At 35.2% G+C, this 13,298-nt stretch overlaps 1 protein-coding gene across 3 annotated transcripts in view; it reads left to right on the plus strand.

Annotated features, from left to right (window-relative positions):
• The window catches only part of LOC138305816 (uncharacterized), a 161,026-nt gene that overhangs the window by 31,076 nt on the left and 116,652 nt on the right, over positions 1-13,298 (plus strand). For all 3 annotated transcript variants that reach the window (XM_069246096.1, XM_069246089.1, XM_069246084.1), the window contains exons 20-24: positions 1,133-2,060; positions 2,746-2,916; positions 3,447-3,528; positions 6,824-6,887; positions 10,643-10,767. In XM_069246096.1, the coding sequence (XP_069102197.1) occupies positions 1,133-2,060; positions 2,746-2,916; positions 3,447-3,528; positions 6,824-6,887; positions 10,643-10,767 (1,370 nt within the window). The remainder of the gene's footprint in view (positions 1-1,132; positions 2,061-2,745; positions 2,917-3,446; positions 3,529-6,823; positions 6,888-10,642; positions 10,768-13,298) is intronic.

The following is a 13,298-nucleotide window of genomic DNA, read 5'->3' on the forward strand; positions in this document are numbered from 1 at the left end:
AATATGTGATAGCTCATTTGGCCTCCTCAACAGAGCTTACACTGTGATTTTGAGTCTTTTATCCAAAAGCTGTACAGTGTTGTTTTCTTCTAATCAACCAAGACCTTAAAGTCATTAAAACCAATTGAGAATCACATTCATTGCTTAAGCTCCAACAAAGTTTGTGGAAATCAATGACCTTGATCTCTATGTTAAGTTACAGGTGTTTGGATTTGTTGAAGTGTTTCTGAAGAAGCTTGTTGTGTTCAGACAGCACAGCTAACTGTACACAAGGTGACAGAGAAAATCAATGCTGTGCGCTGACATGATTATAGTGATCAATGTCTCCTCACACTTGCCGTTTTTGCCATTCTTTCTCCAAATTTCTTTCCCTTAGTATATTTATATCTGCCCACGTTTCTTGATTGTACAATAAATTTTAAAGAATTTAAAATCTATTTTGTGTTACCAAATACATAGACCAACCCTCCTAAATAAACAAATCTTGATTTATATCTTAAGGGATATGCTTATTCTATTATGCTGCAATATGATATTGATCCATGTCTTAATTTTTTGTTACACAATGGAATTGAGCTGGGTTTTTTTTTCTTCAATTTTGAAATTTAATCACACATGATAGTGTGTATCAACACGAGAGACTGTTGTGTAATGGGTTTGTGCAATTACATCTTGGCTATATATTGAGCAAGGTCTCGTGTTGTGTTCACATAAAAGATGTCCTGTGGATTCCATTTCAACATTATTGATTCTTTAGTTAACTATTGTCTGTTGAGGTACAGTTCGAATTGCCTTTCCTTGATGTTAACATTGTCCTTTATCTGTATATGATTGTTGTAATTGTATATCTTTTACAGTACGTGAGAATAATAACTTTGTTCTTTTACTTCTCCATTCATTCCCTGGTGCCAATAGGAAGTTTTGACTAAAGAAAAGAATGAAACTTTTGTGGTGACTTGACAGTTGTAGATAGTGGTCACTGAAATTATTTTAATTTGTATATCCTTAATATTGTAATTCTATTAGGCTGAAGCAAAAAATTGAATCTTGTACATATTTTCATTTCATTCAACTTTGCCTTGATGTTGTGAACCCGTGGAAATTGTAAACAAAAATCTGCATTATCTTTCAGAGGCCCTAGACATTGATGTTTTTAATGGGAATCAGCCCCTACATCGTGTGAGGAAGCGACCGTACTCTGAGATGGACTTGTCCGGGTACAGTAAATGTGAGGATAATATGTGTAATAGTTGGGGATATAACGGAACTGTGTGGAATAGCAGTCTTCCACCACGTCAAACGTCAACAGAGAGCAGCAACAACAACAACTCTCAGACAAATCTCTGTAAGTCAATGAGTTCCTCCAGTACATCGGGTGCCGCTGACCTTGACCTCAGTATGAGTACCCTGAAAAGTTCTAGTGGACGAACGCGGCGGAAAGAGTACCAGTCAATTAGGTGGGAGAGTGATGACATAGTGTACCAGAGTTCTTCCAGTAGCTTTGATAGGGACAATGGACAAGTAGAAGGATGTCTGGAGGGAAGCAGGACAGTTGACCATAACGACAACAACACGTTTGACATGCTCGCTCCAGTGACTAGTGAACTGAGGAGACTGAGCTTTAATGCAGCTATTGCCAGTCAGAACTACGCTTCAGATGATATGGTTCACTACCCAAGACGTCGGAGTCAGAGTTTCCAAGCAGCAATTGAGAGTGGCCAGCTCACTCCCAGTGATAACAAAGACACAGATACCTGTAGATTTCCAGGAAGCAAAGTTACGAGACCTAGTGTCTGTAGTTGTGGTGATAATACTGGTATATGTGCTAAATGTAACACCAGGAAAGGAGTTCCTGTTCAAGACAAGCTCAAACAAAGTGGTAAGAAAAGTGTTTTGGGAGAAAAAGACAGTGGACAGACCTTGGACGAAAGTGTGGATGGTTCACATACAGTTGACAACTACTGTTGGAATGATAACATGGGGCCCAATTCCTACTCCAGTCACAGCTTCTCCCATATCTATTATCCTCCCGAAGGTAGGGAGCCTGTCAATGATACCAGGTAAATATCTCTCATATCTAATTCACTGATCAAATCTCCTTCAGCTTCTCAAGTAAAGTAGCTTAAGAATAGGTTGAATTTTCTACTCATGTAAAAGAAGTTGTAATTGACTCATTGCAATTGCATGCTCCCTGTGTGATGTGTTCAAATCCTATATTCAATTGTGTCTGTAAGCTTCTCCAACAAAGTAGCATAAGATTTGAACATAATGGATATTGTCTTTCATCATAATACTGACTTCAAAAAGGTGGATAATGCTAATGAGCCATTATCATGACATGAACATATAAAACTACATTACTGGGGAAACTTGGCGATTACACATGGAGTGTCATAATATCGAGCATAAAGCATGTTGGATGAAAAGCCATCCTATTGGTATAAATGAATTACTTAGACCTATAGCTTTCAAAGTCAACTTTTTTCTATAACCAAGATACACAGGGATATGACAATGGCATGTTTTATTCACAGACTATTAACTGAATTACCTTGAATAGGGCATTGTCTGCCATCTTGGATTCTGACAGCATTGGAATATCTGTCCCTTTTAAATTGCTTGATGTAAAAACCACTTCCCATATTCCACGAGTTTTGCTATATTTTATTAAAAAGTGACTGAACACTGATAGCAAGTTCTAAAAGATTTTTTTAAAAAGATTTTTTAAATTGTACAATATGACAGGTGCTCCCCTCACTTGACCAGGAAGCTGTCTATCCTGATTGAGGAGGAGGATACACTGTCCGAGACTGAGGTAGTACCAAAGTCACCACTAAATATCAAGTCTGGTCTGGTCAGTAATAAACTCAGGGATCATCTACACAGTCCACAGTCCAAACAACATGGCAATCAAAGGTTCGTACTGGATTCTTATTTAGATATGAATCCTTGTGGTCTGATTATGCTTTGTTTGTTGCCATGTCCTGTACATATCTATTTTTCCTGTATATCTTATTGCTATTTTGCCAGTTCTAAAAAGAAATGATGGGGTATTCCTTTACCTAATTTGTTGTCTCCATTTAAGTTTTAAAAGTTCAGTATTGAAAAACTGTCCTTATGCAAATTTTCTTAACTTATGTTGGAAGGATTCTGCTTCTCCTCACCTTAGACGGTTTTTACAAAGTGTGGTAATTCAAAAATGTTTCCAAGGCCATAATATACTGAGAGAAATTATAGATATGTATGCATACTAGTAGAAGAGTCTTTAATGCCAGATAAATGTTAAGCATAGCTTTGTTTAAAAAATAAAACTCTGGTGACTTCAGATATACTGTACTTTCTGGGTTTATCTAGTATTGTCCCTATATATTCAGGAGTGGGTTAGTATAGGCATATCTTTGCCAAAACATAATGTTTCACAGATCATATTTCTCTTGTTGTTGTAGGGAGAAGATGGCAGATGGAGGACAGTATGACAATGAAACCAACAACCATCCACCTGTAGTAAAGACACATCTTACTTATCAGGTAAGTTATCAATTTATTGTTCAGCTGGAGATGTCTGCCTTGTTATAACTATAAGAAACATTTAGAAATTTTAAAAATAGCTGTTTTGTTGTTTTTTATGCTTGCTTAAGTTTTTATTTCCTATGTTTAACCTTGAATAATAAACATTTTTTATATAGATGATTTATCAGAACTAAACAATGACTGATATCTGGACCTTATTAATTGGCCTTGTTGAGTTAATTATTCATCAGTAACCTTGAGTAAGTATCTACCTGTCAGTCTATGCTTTAAATCTGACATATATATAGGATCTTACATGAGTGATCATTTCATATGAGATTTTAAGAAACAAGTCTAAGAAGTTTATATTTTTGCGAGCCTTGGCGAGCAAAAATTAAAACTTCGAGACGGGTTTCATAAAATTTCATATGAAATGAACACAAATTTAAGATACTTTTGATCACATAACTACAAACACCTACATAACAAAGAATTTATGTCAAAATGTATTCCGAAAATCCAGCAGAGGCCGCCATTTTGTCCCACTGTCCTCCTAATTCTGGTGACACGTCATTTTTCCTGACATCATTTTATTGTTTCTGTCTGACCTCACAATGAATTTCCAGCCAATAAAAATCACTCTAGGTCATATATATTACACTAGTGATATATGCAAAAATAATACACTGCGAATCCGTGGATATCGGGCGGATTATGTGATAAAACAATATATGAGTTATGAATTACATCTACACTCTTCCAACTAGGGAGTGATACTATGGAAAATAATTTGGACATATTTTGCAATTTTTTTTTCTCAAGATGTGAACTTGTCTTTTGGTATCAAAATTTATAAATTATTTTAGATGAGGTGTGTGGACCTAATAACATTTTCCAATGACTGGATTCATACACTGATTAAACAGACTGCATGATCATACTTGCCAATACACTTCTGCATTGATTGTTTCCAGCTGATGAAATTAAAATAAATATTTTAAAAACTGTAGTGACATAGTAAATTCAGTAATCATTGCATATTTCATGAAGATATAGATCTAAAACTTGTTCTGTATTATGAATTCTTACCAATAATATCAATGAAGAAGGGAGATAACTCTTGGTTATTTGCACATGAGAGCAGCATAATGCAATAATGAAACTAAAGAAACTGTCTTGACATAGCTTTAAGCAAGTACAAGTCAAACAAATGTAAACTATTATTAATATGATAGTTGAATACTTTATTGATAAATATTACTCTGTTAAAAGTTCAGAATTTATGGTGCCTATTGATCTTGGTGAATGTTTACCTGGTACCACCTGCTAAACAGGCATTTATTCAGCTCACCTATTGCAATGAAGGTAGATTTCATAGAAAAGCCTGGACATTTATTTCTTCAATAAGACATTTCTAGGGATCAACATAGACCTTTTTAGGCCAAAGCAGGAGAACACATCATGTATTAAACATACATGTATAAAAAAAAAATCCATTTAATTAATATTGATAGACCTGGTATGGACTCCAGGAAATGAAGCAAATGAGTGATTTTGACATTTATTCAAGGTTATAGTTTCAAATACCAGATATTCAAAAATCTCAGGAGAATATCTTCACCATCCAGTAGATATGATTTGGGATACAGACTTGTTGGACCATTTGTGATATCGAGTGAATATAGACTACAACATATTCTGTTATATATAAATCATACCTTTAAAAACTTATATTGAAATGTTGGATTCTATCTTCTATTTTTTACAAAAAATGTTGATAAGCTGATATCAGCAATAGATAGCATTTATACGATTTTGCAATTGGAAAAAAAAAATGTTGACATGTACCAGTACATATTTCACATAAATATCATGCTTGATAGTATATTGATATACAATATATTAATGTTTTTAAATTAAAGTGAAGTTACCAAATATTTGTCATGCTTATGAATTTTTCAAGGAAGGAATTCCATTTATCTCTTTTCATGCTATGATAGCTACGAGGATGTAAAACTGATCAATTAACTTTAAACATTAGAGTAAGTGACTGTATGTCATTAAATCACACGGCTGTCCTCCCCTCTAACAGGCTATTTAACAGTATGCATCCAATTACCTGAAATTATAGTACTTACAGTCAGTTATGTGGGCTAACTCTGTTAAGTTTGGTGCCTGTGGCACACACATAAAATGTAAGGTGATTCACAAACATGTAGCCTTGGTACTAATTTACCTACAGACAGCCTAGCATTTATTACTCAGATTAAACAGCATTTTGTTCAACTTCTAGTCTGCACACGTTGATGGATTAGTTAGGTCTTTCTATTTTGATAATTCTTGATGTCTACATATCAATATAAACTCATAAAGAAAAAAAATGTAATTAGGCCTTAAGCTAACAAAGCTTTCTTACAAGAGATTGCTGTTAAAAGAAACTTTCTCACTTTAACTTTTTTTGTATTTCCAGTCATTTTAGATACAACCTGTCAAAACAGAAATGAAATTATAGCCCCTTACTTATTTACTTAGTCTTTCCCCTCCCCCCCCCCCTAATTTTCTATCATCTGACAATGCTTTAACAGGAATTTTCATACATTTTTAACTACACAGACACATACATAATTAGTAACATCTTCTTTCCACAAGTTCACCAAGATGCAGCCTGTCAAAACACAAATAAATCTATTTTGTACTGGCGCACAGACAAACTGGCAGATACCCAATCTATATAGCAGTATGGTACATCTCTGTGGGCAGTGCAGTGAGACGGCCAGTAGACTGAATCTGTATGTAGGTAAAGGGCTCTACTTTCTGTTTGCTATTGAGAATCACCAGCCTGTGTCCGATCATACACAACATGATCTCTACATTCTGTAAGTGTGCTAAACCAGAACTATACACCCTCAGTGTGTAAGTGGGTAAACCAGCACTAATTTGACTAGGTAATATAACATATACACACTGCAGTGAAAGTTTCCTTATCTTTATCATCCTAAGTTTTTTGTGATAGTGTAAAATTTCTAGTGGTGGATGTTGTAGACACTCTATCTGAAGGCGGCTCCCTAAGTCTAATGCAGCACCAGGATAATTAGCACGGAAGCTATAATGTCAATAAGTGAGATATGATGTGTCTGACTACCAGTTGGATTTTCTTTATGGAGGATCTTATGTATGATGTATTGCATGGATGTATAATGATTGATATACCTTTATGTTCTTACTATTTCCTGAATCTTAGAATTAATGAAGTGAGATCCTAAAAGACCACTGTGATTGATAACTCCTACAAGTTTATCATTGTGTGTTGTAGGAACCTCCAGCTAAAGTCTCTGTAGTCACCTCAGAGAGGGAGGCACCATCCTGGCAGGTAAAAGGTAAGCAAATCTTAGTAATGTTTCGTGTTCACTGAAACTGAATCTGACTTGTCCATCTTCAGATAACGCTTTTCTGGGGCTAGAACAACTTGTAACTGTTCAACTAATCACTTCAAAGTCACGCTAGCTGTTCAACTGGTCACTGCAAAGTCACATTTATGCTGGTTTTTTTTACATTTAAAGGAAGGGTTGAAAGAAAGCTATTTTGTTATTTTCTCGATAACAACAGGTTTGTCATATAAACATCTTGTTTTTAAATTGTGTTCCTTGAATAGTTACGTCACACTTCCCCTATACAACATTCTGTTATATAGAGATATCATCCTAGATTGAAGGTCAAGGACTTTGAAATAAGGAATGCATAAAATCTTAATTCTGCATCAGGTTTGTTTTTATCTCGATTACCCAGAATTTAAGTATCAAATTTCTCAGAAATGTAACAAACAGTATATTCTACCAAACTCAAAACCTTGAGTATTACATGGAAATTCATGAGTCCGACTAATCTGACAAACTTTCTTTCACTTCTGTATGTTGTGATGTCTGTTTCAAAACAAGTTCACAGAGATCAATTTTTGTAGATTTGAAATTTTAAGAGTAGATATTAATGTGCTGATATGAATGAGCATTTGCAAATGTAAATTTTGATAGTTTACAGTAATGTTCCAGTGTGATAGGATTTTCAAATGAAAGGTATACCACATTGATGAAAACCATTCGTATACTGTATACATGACATTTCCCTCACTTTTGATGACCCAAATTTTACCCCTGGGTAACCAAAACTGCATGAATGCTCTAGCTGGGTGGTGAAGTGGTTAAGTTGTCCAGACATGTCGAGCTGTCCAGATCTGCATGGGTCTGAAAGTTTGAAATCCTGTGGGGCAGTTGCCAGGTACTGTCATACTTTTGTCCTGATACTCTGGATTTCCACATGACCTCCATAACATGACCATCTTTAAATGATCGTAAGGTTATTGATGAAATGTTAACATAAACCAAACCAAATATACCCCAGAGGGTTACCATTATCACTGTAAACTGCAGGTAAACACTGTAGACCACATGAGTTCTTTGTTTATGGAGTCCTTATCTCCTGTTTCCTGTGTTGTATTATTGATGTAATGTAGCAAGTAATTTAGTAAAACAAGAGTGAATAGGATTGGTGTTTATTCATGGTATCATGGTTTGACCATCTAGATGTAGTAGAACCTCCAGAGACCACAGGTTAGATTGTCCAGGGATATATCTCTTGCTTCCTTGTTCCTACTTTTCTAGGTCTATAGGGAGCATGGCAGCTGTCAGAGTTGATTAAGATGTCTATGCATGAGTTACTTAGTGCACATTACACTGGCTATATAGTGAACAATGGGATGTCTGTGAATTAGTCTGGTGTACTTTACTGTGTAAATAGAATAAAAGGTTCTGTAGCTTCAGAGGAGATATCTCACCCTCAATCTCTGGTCTGGATTGGACATGACAGGTAGCTTGTCAGAGTTAGCCTACACAACAGTAAACATTGTATCACTGCTGATCAGGCTCTGGTCATCAGCTGTCCATATTGGTTTGCAATGGTCTTATAGTATGACTATAGTCATGATGTCTGGCAATCATTTTGCTGGGGCAAAGGCATATCTAAGTTTTTTTTTGATAAATTGCATGTAAACACTTACCATCTTCTTCTCAACAACAATAAATCCCAGTGTCACAATGTTGTGTTAGTTCTGTCCTAGGTAGGATAAAGGACTACTTAGTGTATTCAAATGAATACATTGACCTTTCAAGTAAGTTATATCCTAATCCAAGCCTTTAAACTCTGGTGCAAGTACTACAGCTTTGGACTACAACTGGGGAAAGATTTTTAAAAAAAGAAATGATAAGTTCAACAACAAAATCTTGATAATTATATACTTATGTACCAGCATAAGATGTATATTGTTGATAAAATAGGTGTGTTTTCAGTGATATATACCAACATACAATGCATTTGTAAGTGTTTTATCAATCAATTAATCTTGTTTAAATATACCAAGACTATGGAAATTTCTTCTTCAATCGACCTTTTTAGGACAGGAACCATGTGGATAGATTGTTTAGTTTGTTTGAGCAACATCTGGTCCTCATCTAGAACAAGCAATGGTACATTACCTTTTTATGGGGCTTCCCTTCAAGCCAACTAGTGAGTAGGGGAAGGCTATAGGTTTACCAGTTCAGGTATTAACATCGAAACCTGAAGAAAGGTCACATTCATTCTGCATTATTGCATCCTCATTCTTGTTAGCTAATCAGTGTGAGTTATGCTGCTCCACCGCCTAGCATCCTGTCCCTAAAATGTTGAAGTTCTGGAAAGTTTCTCATACTCCAGTTGTACATTACCCACTTTATTGCTACCGTATTCATCAGAGGTAAGAGGTGTTGTTTTGTAATTAGGACTCTGTATAGTAGATACTGTTTGGCCATTGTAATCATCAAAGTAGGGAGCTAAAGATCAAGCAGACTATTGATTAAGGATCAAGGTTGTTAAGGTCCAGAGGATTTCATTATCTCCTTTTGATGGAAAAAAGTACTTACGGTCACATGACATTGTTCTTAGTTAAAGGTTAATTTGGTGCATTTTCTCCAATAATAAGAGAAGACCTTTGTAGCCTTCAACCGAAAAACAAATACAGGCTATTAAATTTTTTGAGAAGTTCAAAATTTAGGGTTTATATTTAAGCTTTTACCTAAATCATAAATATTATAAATACCATTTTCAAAATGCATGTAGTTTTTTTTTCAGATGCTTAAGTCCTGATTTTATAAGGAGGCTAAGAAATTTAGATAAAATGCTGTTGAGGCAGATATTTCAAATTACTTGTTTACTATTTTGCAATAGGGATCAGAGATACCATTCATTTGTCCTACCTGTAGTGGTTATGTGGTATGGATGTGAATGGGCTATGTATAGTACAGTCTGTGAAAGAAATAATTGGGAAAATTCCAATCTGAGAGAAGATTGTTTTTAATCAGCAGGGGAAGTATAGCCATCTGGATACTTTGTAGCAGACTAACAGAAGGTTAGGAGGCCCATAGTCTCTTGTACTCTAAACACAGCTGTGATTAGATCTTGAGTACATTACAAACTGAAATGCTGAATTGTTTTCTACTCATAGAAAGTTAGAATGAAGTGATAGACAATTCATCTCTATGAATATAGTCCTTTTTATGATTAAATGAAGAGGTATTTCGCGAAATGACAATCAAAAACCAGTTTCATAGTGTTTAAAGTGGAAGGTGTACAATACGGGATCATTTGGTCTCTTATTGTTTCAGCAGCAATGCCTCATTGCTAGAGCGACTACTGAACACCCTATTAGACCAAAGATAGGCATGAGGATGGTCTTGTTGGATAAAAAGAAAAAGTACTTTTTATTGAAACAAACAGACTTTGATGATGGGATATTCAAAGTTTTTGCTCATGTCATTATATCTATATTCTGTATTTGCATATTAAAGCATTACCTGCTCTTGTGTGTAGGCATAGATTGTTACATCAATTTTTGTGAGCAAAACATCATATTTTTCATATCCTTCTAACCTCAATTTTACTCACAAAATAATAACACCACGATCAATACCTTCTTGAAAGAAAAATAACTGTAACATGCAGCAAAGATAGAATAATGTTTTAAAGGTCTATTATGCATACAGAGATTGATGTCCAATATATGTGGATATTGAACCAGTATTTCCAATAACTGTACTGATGTTTTCAGGGAGGGATCAGACCAGTGATTCCAGGTTACCTACACCGCCCTGTTACCCATCCTGGGACAGTGATGTTGGAGTGACTGCTGACCGGGGAGGACAAACCCCCTGTCATAAATCTGGAGCAAAGTTGGTGAGTTACTGGAAGGGTTAGTGTAACATGCCTAACCTTGTTCTTGTTTTTAATTTCTTTGGTCCTTGTGATTTTTGTTTTATGCCCTCACCATGAAATAAAGAGTACAGATATATATATACACTTTCGATGAGAGTAAAATCCCGTGCAAAACAAAGAACAGTACTGCATATGTTGATGTCATGCCAATAATCATGTTACTATAGTCATGCCTTTATGTAATATCAATAGAAATAAATCAGCAAGCGAACAGATTGAGAGAAAAATAATCATTCCACCCCTTGAGACTGAGCCAAAGTAAGTCTCATCCCTCGCGGTAAGATTCTTAAGCTGTCAAATGCGAGGCAAGCCTTGTTTTTGACAACTAAAAAGCCTTGCCCTTCAGGTTGAAAGATCTTGCCCTCAAGGAGGAGAAGACTCTTAAATAATCTTACCCATGTTCACCTCTATCCAGTCCTGTCTTGTCCTGTCCTGCTTTTAATCATGAGGACAAGGGCATATTCGTTGATGCCTCTGACATTTCGTGTTGAATATAATCATTTTCTAGCTTTATCATATTAATTGATGCAGTGTCCATATGCCTAAAAGTTCTCTATTCAGACCATCAGGCTGGTAACCAGATGATATTTGCTTTATATCATATCTATTGTATTTGCTTATCCGTTCTTAAATATCATTGTAAAAAGGTAAGTTGTGTGTCAATACCTGTACATTGATTTCTTGTTTTACAATTTCTTCCTGTGTATAGAAAAACATACTGAAAAAATGTAATAAAGAATTAACATAGTTTAATCTGAAAAAAAAAAAAAAATACAAAAATATGTATGGAGCCTCTAACTATACATGGAGCATAGTAAGGTTAAGGAAAATGAGGGAAAGGGATTACAATATAATATTTTCTTGCAATACTCTAACTGATACCTGTCCATATTAAAAGTTCTCTATTACATCAGGTAAAGATGGATCATATCTTTTTTAAACTTAAATATCAGTTGTGTGTCAAATACCTGTTACATTGATTTCTTGTTTTACAACATTAATAAAGAAAATGACTTTGTCACACCTGAAAAAAAAAAAAAAAAATCAGAGCCTCACTATAAAGACTGCAGTGTATACTTTGGAACAACAACAGAAAACAACCTGTACTTAACACCTGTGTTATTGGATAGTTAGTGCATGATCATGACAGGTCAGAGTGTCCGATCATAAAATGATCTATATTATAGCTTACTATAAGGTTACTTTATATAGGTCATCTCACTCAAGACACCTAAAAAACATAACATTGGCTTTTCATAACTGTTTATTTACAGGTATTCATTAAAAAAAAAAAAAAAAGTCTTTTTTTTTTTGGGGGGGGGGGGATGTTACCTGTGTCCATCAAATCTCATCTTATGTCTTGTGTCTTGTCATGTCCTTCTTTTCCTGCCGTGAGTTGATTCTAAATGACTGGAGAGATAATTCCATAAGGCAATTTGTTATTTTTTAATCGACATGAAATAGACATATAATGGAATTTGACCGAATGACCAGAATATTGAGGTCAGAAACAAACTTCCATAAATTCTGAATTTTGTACTCTCGCTAGACAAAAGTCTACACAACAAGCCATTTAAATAATAATCAGATAATATCAGACAGAGATGATCACACTTCCAGCGAGGAAGAAGTGTCTATTTTACCGTCGTATGCCAAGACAGCCTGCATGCATAGAACAGTTATCTATATTTATCTTTATCTAACTTATAACAACAAGAAACATAACTGACCTCCTGACAACATATTCCATATCACACCAACCTTGTTGAGTTCTGATATATTTGTTAGAATACTGAATAAAATTGTAAAAGAACCCATTGGCTGAACTTTGGCTGAATTGATATCGGACAGATCTCAAATTGGCATATAATTCTTAGCTATCAAATACTTGGAAGCCTCTGTCATCATCTCAAAGAAGGTGAAATATTATATTTATAATGTTGTTGAAAATGATAAGAAATCAGAGATATATGACATGAAATGATTATATAATATTCACAGTGTTTATCAATCATAAAAAGGATGAGTTTTTAGGTCATCTGACGGAAGGTCAGGATGACCTATTGTCATCGTGTTTCGTCCGTCGTCATGCGCCGTCCGCCGAACAACATGCAAACATTTTCGTATAGATTTTTGGTATTCCAAGATGGCCGCTGGCCCACTTCCTGTTTTAAGGTTTCAGTCTCCGATCTCAATGAAAATTGGTCTATAGGGGTTTTAATTGATGCCGAACAACATGAAAACATTTTCGTGAAGATTTTGGTATTCCAAGATGGCCACTGGCCCACTTCCTGTTTTCAGGTTTCAGTCTCAGATCTCAATGAAAATTGGTCTATATTGATTCAGAAGGGGGAACTTTAGGTGAGGACAATCATATTTTATAAAGGACCTAGCTAAGACCCATGGGGATAGTACGGTGGAGGTCCAAAATGGGAGCTTTGCTGAAATTTGGCTTTAAAATCTGACTCCTCCTCATATTAGTCCTTGAATGG

This window comes from Argopecten irradians, chromosome 1 (genome assembly GCF_041381155.1).
Source record: "Argopecten irradians isolate NY chromosome 1, Ai_NY, whole genome shotgun sequence".
Taxonomy (NCBI): Eukaryota; Metazoa; Mollusca; class Bivalvia; order Pectinida; family Pectinidae; genus Argopecten; species Argopecten irradians.